General features: G+C 41.1%; 1 protein-coding gene across 3 annotated transcripts; it reads left to right on the plus strand.

Moving 5' to 3' along the window:
• Positions 1-270: 270 nt before the first annotated feature.
• Positions 271-11419, plus strand: nphp1 (nephronophthisis 1). 3 transcript variants are annotated; one of them, XM_075479870.1, is made up of 20 exons: positions 271-414; positions 954-1015; positions 1225-1285; positions 1694-1827; positions 2084-2312; positions 2869-2970; positions 5185-5348; positions 5538-5580; positions 5714-5813; positions 7385-7479; positions 7636-7764; positions 7897-7971; positions 8107-8217; positions 8311-8393; positions 8551-8627; positions 8741-8840; positions 9338-9450; positions 9533-9606; positions 9821-9865; positions 10152-11419. In XM_075479870.1, the coding sequence occupies exons 1-20, from the start codon at positions 349-351 to the stop codon at positions 10428-10430; spliced, it is 2142 nt and encodes a 713-aa protein (XP_075335985.1). In that variant the 5' UTR covers positions 271-348; the 3' UTR covers positions 10431-11419. The 3 variants fall into 3 exon arrangements, with proteins under 3 accessions (XP_075335985.1, XP_075336003.1, XP_075335994.1); XM_075479888.1 differs by having other exon boundaries at positions 5714-5801; XM_075479879.1 differs by having other exon boundaries at positions 5541-5580.
• The last annotated feature ends 1065 nt before the right edge of the window (positions 11420-12484 follow it).

Consider the following 12484-nt stretch of genomic DNA (forward strand, 5'->3'; position numbering starts at 1 on the left):
TTTCATGCTGACCAAATGTAGAAAATAACGATATCTAAGAGTATACTTCTGATAGATAATGCTTAAAAATGTAAAAAACGTTTAAAATGCTGTTATTTTATTAACTTACCAGTAATTGTTCTTGACGAGTAATTGAGGTTAACGGAGCTGCGTCTCTTGTTTGGAACTGTGGCGTCTCCGTGACCCACCGGGAGTGTCGCCACTCTCTTTCTACACCACTCTGCAGTAAACGACTGACTGTATCTAACGAAGAAGTCGGTTGCCTAGCGACCAATGAACGTGTGGCGTCTATTAGCAAGCTAGGCGATCGGCTAACTGATGGGCTTTGACACTCTAAATAGCGTATAAATGCCGCTAAAAAGAAGAGGACCGTTGCAGCTCATCCAGAGAGAAGCAGACGAAGTCAAAAGACAGGTGTGGTTAAGGATGGCGCCAGCATTTGTGCATGTGTTTATACAGAAGCGCGACTGAGAGTAAAACGTCACAAAATGTTGCAGTTGTAGCGCAAACTATGACACAAACCGAACACTTTCCAAATTTAGTGGTCCTAAATCTTGAACCTGAACATGTGCTTTGTCCACTTGTAATGTAAACTCTTTATTGACGAGGTGTGCGCTAGCGAAATGTCAAACGTAAAGACTGAGAATATATTCTTTGAAAACAAGTTTTGTTTTGCTTTATAAAATTAGGGCTGAATAAACACGAGGAGAGGCATTAATACTTCTTTATTGAAATACTGATGTGCTGAGCAGTCTGGCCTGCAGTGTTCATTCTATGGTGTTGGACTTCCTTTTGAGCCCACAGCAAAACACATGAGTGCACTGGAAATTACACTTAGTTTTTTACCACAGATTTGCTGCATGAATCAATATTTACACTGTGAAATGTACTTAAAGTAGCTAATCCTCTGTGCATTCAACTTCAGCTGCACTCAACTCTTTCCTCTGAAACAGGTTGACAGTCTGGTGAAAGATGTGCAGAGTCAGGTTGAATCTAATGAAGAGGCATTTCGAAGGTAAATATCACTGACTGGGGAGCAGCTGTGATTACTACTGCCTTCGCTGTAGCTCTGACTAAGACCAGGAAATTAATCTCGACTACCATTGAAACCTGCTTTTCTTTCTATTCCTTTTTCTGTCCGGTTAGAATTGAGTTGGTCTTGATTGCCTTTTTAATGTAATGCTAAAAATCTCAGTTTTTGATAAGATGTCAATGTCCCAACAGATGTCAAGAGTTGCAGATATCTGCAGAGAAAACATTAAAGTCACTGCAGAAACTGACAAAGGTGAGTGCTTCACTGTCAGTAGGATGTCAAAGAAACATTCATTCAAGCCTGTATTTGCAATTATTCCATTAAACTCCTAATTGATAATAATTGCAATCAGTCAGTACTAATGCGTGGCCATTTTTAATGATCTCTATCGAGAGAAGGGACATTATGTATGACTAATATTCAAACGTCTCTGAAAGACTATTTCAGTTACAATGGAGTTGTAAAGTTGCCATCAATGTTATTTGTTATTGAACAGTATAAATACTTTCTTATACTAATTGTTAAGCAATCGATGAAATTTAGTTAAAAAAAAGTCACACTTTACTGACAGGCCAACAGTTTATTGCTCAGTAATGCCACAGTACATCAGTCTAAACTGATGCCTAAGCTAAAGTCATAACATGCGGCTTTGTTTTCTAGGCTGATGAGCTGGCTCCTGTGGGGAACTATGATCAGAGAAAACAGGAAGAAGAGAGACGACTGCAAAATATCTTGGAGCGTCTTGACACACTCGCTCTGGAGATCTCACCTCCAGGACCCAGCAAAGAAGCAGGGTGAGAACCTGTGTGTTCGCTGCAAAGGAGAGAAAAAAAAAGCACCAAAGTTTATGGTGCCTCCTCAGTTACACAGCATGTCTTTTTTTTTTTATCCACATACATTAGTTCTGTTTCCTGCCTCAGAGTATCACAAGTGTAATGCATTTTTATCCTTTTTACAGCACAGGCCTTAATAAAATGTGAAATTCCCAAATTTTAAGTGTGTTGAGGAAACCTGATAACTATAGTCCGACACCTGTGTCTTGATTCACAGGAATGTCAAGGAAGATGATGGTCAAGATGGTGTTAATGAAGATGACGATGAAGACCAAAGTGGTGATGATGATGATGATGATGATGATGATGATATTGACAATGACAATGACGGGGGTGAAGATGAAGATGGGAGCAATGCTGTAAAGCCGCCATCTCAGTCGGACCCGCAAATGTACACAGTCCTCAGTGATTTCAAAGGAGAGCAGGAAGGAGATCTGACAACTCAGGTGCAGCACTTCATGTTTCAGAGACACCAGTGAAACACAAAAGGACTATATGTCAGTAACATGCAGTGGTTTTTTAAAGGTGGTACTATTTTTGCCAAACGGTTTTCTTATATTAAAGAAGTGTCACAGTAATCAGAGTGAAACTCAGGTACAATTACTGTGGAACAGTTAAAGTGAGAGCTGTTCCCTGCCACTACCAGAATGTGCTCACAAAATATTTACCAGAACATTTTCTCTTTAAAACTTGAGAATGGCATTGTATTATACAGTATTTAGTTTAAACAGAAGATGCTTAACGGAAAGGAAGCAGAAATATGTCACAGGAGTTTGTCATATATGTAAATTTAATTCAAGTATTTCCTTTGGTGTATGTGACAAACATCATCATGCAATCTGTAGGCATGAAATGATTTGAAATGGGACGTGTAAATTTTATTATTGTTGTTTCTATGATTTTCGTGTCCTTTACTTCAAACCACCGGGGGTATTAAAAAGTAAATCAGAAGTCTGTTTGTTACTAATTTTCCACTAATGTTGAGATGTGTTTCTGTTTCAGAGGGGGGACGTATTGAGGATAATCAGGAAGACAGCAGATGGATGGTGGCTGGCTGAGGACACCAAAGGCAACAGAGGAGTGGTTCCAAAAACCTTCCTTAAGGTACAAAGACTGCGTCACATTCAAGCATTCAATACTTTTAATGGGGCTGCACTGTGGTTTGGTGGTTAGCACCAGGGTTCCTGGTTTGAATCCTGGCTGGGGCCTTTCTGTGTGAGGTTTGCTTGTTCTCCCCATGTGTGCGTAGATTCTCTACGGGTACTCCGGCTTCCTCCCACCGCCCAAAAACATGCATGTTCACCTCATACACTCTAGCTCCACCAACTCCAACACCAACAAGTTCTCCGCCTTGTCACCAGGGGAGCTGCCCAAAATCATGACAGGCATGAAAACCTCCTCATGTGTCCTGGATCCCATCCCATCTCACCTCATTTAGGACTCTTTACCAGCCATCTCCACACTCATCACAGAAATCATCAACTCCTGCCTCAGGTCTGGCTCAGCCCCCCGTTCACTCACACTGGCTGCTGTCACCCCCAGCTTCAAAAAACCTGGACTCAACCCTGGCATCATGTCGAATTTTCGGCCCATGTCCAATCTCCCCTTTCTGTCCAAAATACTGGAGCGTACTGTCGCCACTCAATTCAAAGCCCACCTCTGCTCAAATGACCTGTTCGGACCATTTCAATCCGGTTTCCGTTCCCAACACAGCACTGAAACAGCCCTCCTGAAAGTCACCAACGACATCCTCCTCTCTGCAGACTCCGGCCACCTCACTATCCTCATCATCCTGGACCTCACTGCAGCTTTCGACACCATCAACCACACCTTTCTTCTCTCCCGCCTCCCTAAGCATTACTGGCACTGCACTCTCCTGGCTCAAATCATACCTCACAGACCGGCAACAATTAATCCACATCAACAACTGCACCTCCTCCCCTGTCCCTCTGTCCCAAGGCGTCCCCCCAGGGTTCAGTACTTGGTCCTCTCCTCTTCATACTTTATTTGATCCCCCTTTGGCAACATCATTCGCCACCATGGACTCCGTTTCCACTGTTATGCCGATGATGTGCCGATGATGTCGCCCCCGCCACTCACTCCTCTCTCCAACTTCTCCAACTCAGACCATCTTCCTCAAACTCAACTGTGACAAATCCGACCTGATCATTATCGGCCCCAAATCCCTCACCAAAACCACCGTCAGTTTCCGCCTCACCATTGACAACTCCATCCTGTTTCCATCCCCCCACAGTCCTTGGAACTGCCTTCTTTCATCTCAAGAACATTGCCCGACTCCGCCCATCACTCTCCTTCTCTGCTGCTGAAACCCTCATTCACGCCTTCATCACTTCCAGAATTTACAACTGCAACAGGATCCTCTACTGAACACCATCCAAAACTTTAAATAAACTACAGTACATCCAAAACTTTAAATAAACTACAGTACATCCAAAACTCAGCTGCACGTCTGCTCACTCACACCCGCACCCGGGATCACATCACTCCTGTCCTCCAGAACCTCCCCTGGCTCCCAGTTCCACAGCGTATTCAGTTATAAATCCTCCTCCTCACACACAAAGCCCTCCATAACCAGGCCCCGTCCTACCTCACTGACTTGCTCCATCGCCACACTCCATCCCGCAGCCTCCGTTCATCTGATGCTAACCTCCTTACGCCACCATTTAGAACTTCTCTGCAGCTGCCCCCTCCCTCTGGAACTCTCTCCCCAAACACATCCATGACTGACTTGTCCACTTTCAAATCTCTGACAAAAACCCAGCTTTTTAAAATTGCTTTTAATGTTTAACCTCAGTCTAATGTGTTTTTAGTGTACTATTTTATATTGTTTTGCTGGTTATGTTGTTTTTATGTAAAGTGTCTTTGAGTATTTAGAAAAGCGCTTTTTAAATTTAAATGTATTATTATTATTATTATGTTAGATTAACTGGTGACTCTAGAATTGACCCTAGTGGTTGAGTGTGAGCGTGGATGTTTTTTTTGTCTCTGTGTGGCCCTGTGATGGACTGGCGCGTGCCCTGCCTCCCGCCCAATGGCAGCTGGGATAGACTCCAGCCTCCCCGCGACCCTGAGTTTGTTTCAGCACGTATAGAAAATGGATAGATGGAATACTTAAAATACAAAATATCTAGTGGCATTTAAAGTATAAAACATGATTGGGGACATTAAATTACAACCAACTGTGGTGGATGTAAGATGCCCTAAATTTCTTCATATTTGAGCAAAGATTCATTCTAAAACAACATGGTCTCTCTAGAGTCTCTTTTATGTATCATTTCTCTATTCCCTCTGTATTAGTCTGGCTCTGGTGTTGATGATGAGGATAAAGGTGATGATGAAGATGATGAAGATGATGACGATGATGACGATGACGACGATGACGACGATGATGATGAAAATGAAGATGAAGAGTCAGAAGATGAAGATGGTGAAGAGCCAATTGACCGTCAAGAAAAACAGAGGTTCAGCATTTTGACGTTCAGTTTGATCACATGAAGCTTCCTGATTTGTTTCTGTTCAGATAAGTAAAGGTCCCAGTTCAAAAGGACTTCAGTCAGTTAGTGTTTTTCACAAATTAATGTATGAAAACACCAATAAAACAAGTAGAAATCTTTTTTTAAATGTGTCATTTATGAATATATGGTTCACAGCAGTGCGTCCAACTGGTCGACTCTCAGAAAGGCTCTAACTGAGGTAAACTCACTGTGCAAACTCATTATAATCACTTGAAATGGTGCTACTGATAATTTTTATGCAAAGAAATATTTAATTCACAATTCTGAAGGGTTTCTAGAGTATTATTTCAGTGTCTTTGTGTGTACGACAGATTGATGCAACAGATGTGCTGTCGGCCATGGGAGCGATACCTTCAGGATTCAGACCATCAACTCTCACTAAACTGCTGGTGGAAGAAGGTCATAATGCAGGTGTTGTGTCTGTATGCGTGTGTGTGTGAAAGAGAGATGTGTTGTCTTTAAATAGAAACATACAGGTTCAAATTTGAATGCAATTTACTGGTACTGGTACTGGTTACAGACAAACTCCTTAACTGTTGCCTAAGAAAATGTTACAGTTTGAATAAGTGTCATAGGACAACAATAAATCATAGCTTTTTATTATGAGTTTCCAATACTGAGTCAATTACTCTGTTGATTCAGATCACAATCAAATCAACACTCCTTCAGTTTGCTAGTTTTGACAAACCAAGAGCCAAAAACCCACATATCAGCAAAGAGAGCCAGCAAATTGCCACGTGTGCTACTGAAATTTGAAGGTTTTGCATTTATTTTTGAAAACAAAATGAAGACAGAGAGGGACTTGTTAGCCGTTTAACTACATTTCTGCATGAACATGAGGGTCCATAAATTGTTGCAGCTACTTGGACTTGGTTTACTTTCAGTTCTGAATAAGAAAATGACACCTAAAACTCAAAAAGCTTAACCCATTAAGACCCCCAGGCACCCCTCGGCAGTGGCGGCTCCAGAAATCTTTTTCTGCAGGTGCTAAGGGGGGGCTAAGCGTTTAACTGTGGGTGCTATGAAGGATATTTTTCTAACCTAGAGTTATCAACACTAACGCAAGCACCCCCCCCCCCCCCCCCCCCCCACACACACACACACACACACACACAGCTGCACTGAAAACTCTGACATCAGCAGTCACCAATACAGTGGATAGTGAATAATGTGGTACTCTGCAATTAATTTAAAGCATAAACAAACATGACACAGTTACCGTATTTATAGAAAAAAATGCATCCTTCTCAAATTCCATCCGTGGAACTTTTGGTTGCAAAAAACGATCCATATATGCAGCGTGTTCCTCTCAGTTTCTTCCCGGAAGTGATAATATACGCAAAGTTCAAATCAGGTTGCGTGATGTTTTTTTATTTTTTTTTTATTCTTTTACTGAAATTAGAATACAGTATATTTTTTTGTCTTTTGAAGAAAATGCCACAACTACATATTTAAAATATTAAATTAGTTGAAGAAAAAAATCAAAAAATTTCCTGGGGGTGCTATGGAGGTGCTATTACTTTTCCAGGGGGAGCTATAGCGCCCCCTAGTGTCCCCCTGGCGCCACCACTGCCCCTCGGTGAGGGGACAAGCATGCTTGTGCTGCATGATTTCATTGTTTTAAACTGCAGTTTTTGTCACGTATAAGAATTTGACAAACTGCCACAGCGCAGTATACACTTCTGCACAATCCCTGCAACAGCCTCCATAGGAGTGTACAGAGTTCCAACTCCTTTGTTATTTTTAGTACTGTAGTTTGTGGTTTTTGTAAAGTATCTTGAATTCTGATATTAGACACTATATCTATATAGACTTTTTTCACCCCATGTATGTGTATATTGCATTAGTTATGTTGGCGATATTACTTCATATCTGTTTTACAGTTGAAATTTGACTATAAGTGCTGCCACTCACTGTTTTTGCTTCTTTAACAAACTGTGTGCTTAAAAGACAAAGCTGTCCCCCTTTGTGTCCCGTTCTAGGCGTAACATACAGAGGAAGTCACTATATTCAGCCTGAGCTCAGCCAATCACAGCTCTCCTTTAAAGACCTCTTTCTGGACCCTGACACTGGCAGGGTGAGCGTGTCCCTCTGTGTATGTGTGTGTTTTTCAGTGTAATGACAGCATAGTGTTTAACAAAGATTATGGTTTGCCAAAGTGCAGGGCATCTTCTTGTGAATATACTTTGTAAACAGTTCATTTCAGTTAACTTGTGAGCTTCCTGTCATGCAGGTTCGGGCTCGGCAGGTCAGAATTTGCGTTTGTTTCACTTTGTGGAGTTGCAGGATGATTCCCACTCCTGGAGTTGGAGTTCAGGTCCTCAGCAGGCACGTCCGCCTCTGTGCCTTTGATGGAGTTCAGGTATAAGGGATGCATCGCTTTTACATACAGCCTTTTTCTTCCTGTATTTCTGTATCTCCTCAAGTCTCAGCAGAGTAGAAAGAGTTGAATCGACTTTTGTTTTCTCTCACCTGAGCTGCGCTTGTGTTCCAGGTGTTGAGTAACATCCACACAGTTCGGGCAGCCTACAACTCCAAGAGCCCAAAGACCTGGAGCTTCTCTCCGAGGGTATGAGGACACCCTGGCTACTTTCCTTACAAAATCACGAACACTGAATTACAAACACTTGTCTTGCTCAAACTCTGATCGCTGTACTGAGCTGCGTTGTTCCGATTGTGTGTGTTTATTTGTATTTTTGTCCAGATGACTGGCATCCTGCCGACCCTCCTGGATGGAGACTTTTTCCTGCGTTGCAACTCTTCATCTCCTAACCTCGGAGTCCTCTTTGAACTTGGAGTCACTTTTATACGAAATGTAAAGACACATGTGATGCAAATACGAATGAAAGGCAGGAAATGGAAAGCTTTATTTTGGAGGGACACAGATCGGATCTTATGTGTGTTTTAGTCTACAGGTGAGAGAGGAGACCTGAGCTGTGGCTGGGCCTTCCTCAAATTGCTTGATGACGCTGGAAATCCACTCCAGAACAGGTGCATACACAAAGAGACTTGCACAAAGAAGTATCTGTGATTGAAGGGAAAATGAAAGGATACCTATCATAAGTGCAAAAAAAAGAGCTTATATCAATAATATGTCACTTGATATTTAAAAATGATATATGTCCTGGATCTAATCTTGTGCTTATAGGACCTATGAGCTGCCAGTGAATGGTGGTACTCCCTATGAGAAGGATGTGTCGGTGGAGGCATCAGTTAACAGAGGATGTAAGAGAGACGGCACGCTCAGTACATGAGGGATCGTGTCAACTTTGACTTTATTACACGATGTTCGAAGGAAAACTTGAGCGACGAGTTTAAATTGCGTCTCTTCTCTCCAGCTCCCGGTGGTGTTTTCCAGCAGATGCTTCAGGCCAGACGGCAGCCCAAACTGATCGTTAAGCTCAAATCAACCAGCAGCCGGACCAGAACGCAGCTCAGGTGGGAGGATCAGTGAGAAAAGCCACAGAGTTTGAACACGTGCAGTGGATTATGTGATCTGATTCCGTATCGATGAATAATTCCAAAGATTTAGTCAAACACTTTCCTGGCTCCCTGAGGTGCATAAGTTCGTAGTGCCAGCAGAAAGCTTTTAGACCTCAAAAGGCTTTACACATTATGTTGCTTCAGTTGGATTTTTTTAAATCAGTTAATACACAATTATCAACATTTAGTCAATTTATGACAAGACAGAAATGTTGATGTATGAATGGATTCAGACTCTTCACTTAGCTTGCTTTGGTAGCAGTGGCAGCCTCAAGACTTCTTAATAGAGGAATGCTTCTCGAGCCAAATGGATTCAGTGACTTTTTTTTTTTTTTTTAACAAAGCCAAGTGAATAAATCCTAATCAAAGTAGGATACAACAGATATAAAAGGGACCTATAAAAACTTTTTGTTGGCAGAGTAGATTCGTGACAAAAGCCTTTTCCTCTTCAGTCTCCTTCCAGACACTCTCCTGCACTGCCTGAGCTGCGTGCACCTGCTGGCTCTGCACCGGCAGCTGCTGGCCGACACGCTGCTGATGGACCGGCCCACCATGCAGAATGCAGGTAACATCCGACTTCTGCGCTACTTACTGAATCCAAACAGTTTTAAGAACGATCTCTATCTCCACATTTATCTTTGTTTAAGATCTGATATGCAGTCCGGTGCTTTCAACCTTTCCTGTGCTGTTGGACCAGACAGATCTACTGGATGCTCTCAGGGTAAGAAAGGAGGGCTTTGCTTTCACGTTTTTTATGAATTGTCTTTACATTAGAATTAATTTAGCTGTGTTATTTCAGAATTGTATTAGCATGTTTTGAATTGTTGTTAATTTTTTGTAAAAACATGTTTGGGAAGAGTTATAATCTTATGATACAGACTTCAAATGACAGGATTAACAAAACAAGCTCATGCATTCAGTGTGTTTTCTTTCAGAGTGCCTGGCTGGAGGCTGAGACCAACATGAGCAGAGCGCAGAAGGTTTGTGGCTATACTTGAGTCACTTATATCTAATGTATAGCACCGAAACTCAGCAAGAACACTTGGTAAAGTCAGGACAATGTTAAGGCAAGTCTCCAGAGGATGAATGTAAGTCAGTGCGATGACATCTGAAGTGTTGGAAACCCAACCTTGTCTGTAATAGCAGAACAGGCCTGCAGAGGATGCTGTCAGTATGAGGAATGAAGTGGCTTTTCTGTTTGGAAAGATTGAAAATGCGTTTGTGTGAGTGGATATAAACTGTTGCCTGCTCTGTGTGTCTTTGCAGAAAGACTTGTCATATCTGAAACAGGAGTTTTTTAAAGTCTACATGTCGTCCGTGTACTTCCTCCTCCACTCTCCCTCGCTGCCTGCTTATCGCTGGGCAGATCCACCCACAGAGGAGCAGAGGGCCAGAGTCATCTTCGCCACCGTAGAGGCTCTCAAAAACCACCAACATACCACCGGCCAGTCTGGAAGTCCGGATGTCTTTTTTGACTCAACGCAGCCACATCTGGGTTTTGACATCACAGAACTGAGCTTTGACCTCCTCCGTACGTCACGGTGACGATAACGTCACCTAACACAGCGAAAGTGCCGTTTGATTGGAATTCATTTATCTCAAAGTCAACTTTAATGTTGTCGCTTTGGTTCGCTTTACAAGTTGAATTTAATTCTTAAATGTGCCAATAATACATTTTAGAAACATTTTAAACATGTTAAGGATGAGGCTGGCAATATTTTTTATTTATGTGTGGTTGAAAAAAAATCCCATAAAACCAGTAATAAGTCTAAATTCACAATCATTTCGGCTGTCCTCTGTCCAGTAGATCATAAAGAAATAGTTACACTTTTCAAAAATGTCTTATAAAATAGCAGCTCATGTCTCCCATAAGAACTTTGTGGCTCATTCGTGAGTCTTTGGTCAACGGTAAGACCTTGATTAAATCACACTTAAGATATGAAGGGACAAGTCTTGGATGTGTTCGATCAATTCTTCATCAGCTGTCCATGGAATTTATTGAAAATAAGAGAAATGACACTGATAATGATGAAAAAAAGATTTTTTGAAATGCTTAATCATAAGTTCCACTATGCTCTTCTTAAAGTTTCAGTTAAAAGTAACATTGTTTCTTTTGTAATAAACTTTCTATTAGCATATGTTGATTTTACATGAGCTGATTTTTCTGCCGTGTCATCTAACTGGTCACTGAGAAGCTCCGGTCATTTCCGCCCATGAGTTCAACATCAGTCAGGTGTGTGTGTGTGTGTGTGTGTTTGTGTGTGTGTGTGTGTGTGTATGTGTGTGTGTGTGGGGTGTAGAGTTACAGGACATCAGAGCAGTGTTTAGGGTTAATAATTAGTTGGCTGCAGGTTTTTTTTAGCCTGGTATAAAAGAACAGGAGTAGTGGAAGGTTGGGTCAGATGGCTGTGGTTTCACATCTGAAGTTACATTTCTCATCCTCAACATATACAATATGTTGATGTGTTCAAAGATACTTGATTTTCCATAAATATGTCGTGGTTTAGACTTTGAAAAATATTTATTCACAAGAATAAGAATTCAAACATTGAACCTTAATAAACTGACATGCACTGTTCCCATGACAATGTAAAAAGTCCCAGAGATTTTATTCTAATGAGCTGGTCAAATCTTTTCACCTTTAAAAACAATTGTGATGTCTTTTCATTTGACCCTCTTTCAAGAAAGGAAAAAGGTTAATTTCCCAAATTTTAAACTGGTACTTGAAAAAACTCAAATTCTCGACCCGTTCACATATTTGTAGTTAATATGTGGGCAAACTAAAAGCATTCGTGCTCCTCTTAGCTTTCAAAATGTTCCTGATTCTTTAAATGAACACCTTTATTGCAGAACTTCAAGCAGTCTGGTTCATCTGAAGAGAGGCTAAAATGTCCTCATGCCTATAATTATACCTCCATGTGTGCAGTATAAAGCTTGAAGTGGTTTTCTTGAGTGTGTACAGACACACACACACAAACATACTGAGTCTTTATGTGGTTCAGTGTTTGCAGGTGAATCATATTTCACATCCTGTATTTCCACATTCCAGCGCTGTTGCTGTGGTGATTGTAAGCTGCACGTAGCGACCGAGAGAGTTGTATTGTTTGGATTAAACTGCAAAGATATCTGCACCAACTTTAACCGAGATAGATGTTTAGTGTTGGATATGCATAGCTTGTGACTTGGATGTAAAAATTCTTGATGATAAAAGTGACTCAAGTGAAAACTGAGCAAAACAAAGAAAAGGTGTGTTGGTGTGAATGACTGATGTGACATGTGCAGGGTCTAATACCAAAGAGCAATTAGCCTTATACAAATAATAAGCCACTAGTTCAATGACAAGTATAATCAATCTTGTATAATTTACTATCCTATTACATTTGCTTTAAGAGCAAATCCACAAATAAACAACTCGTACAACACCATGTACATCATAAGTTAGCAAATGCAATTCAGATTTAAGATACTTTGCAATGATTTGCTTTGAAAAAGCACACACAATATGTAATGAAATTGCTAGTCAGTAGAGCTATTCCATCTACTTTGCGGCATGTTGAAATATGTTTTACAATAATCTTAAAAAATGGGTTTGATACTGG

This window comes from Odontesthes bonariensis, chromosome 2, assembly GCF_027942865.1.
Source record: "Odontesthes bonariensis isolate fOdoBon6 chromosome 2, fOdoBon6.hap1, whole genome shotgun sequence".
Lineage (NCBI taxonomy): Eukaryota > Metazoa > Chordata > Actinopteri > Atheriniformes > Atherinopsidae > Odontesthes > Odontesthes bonariensis.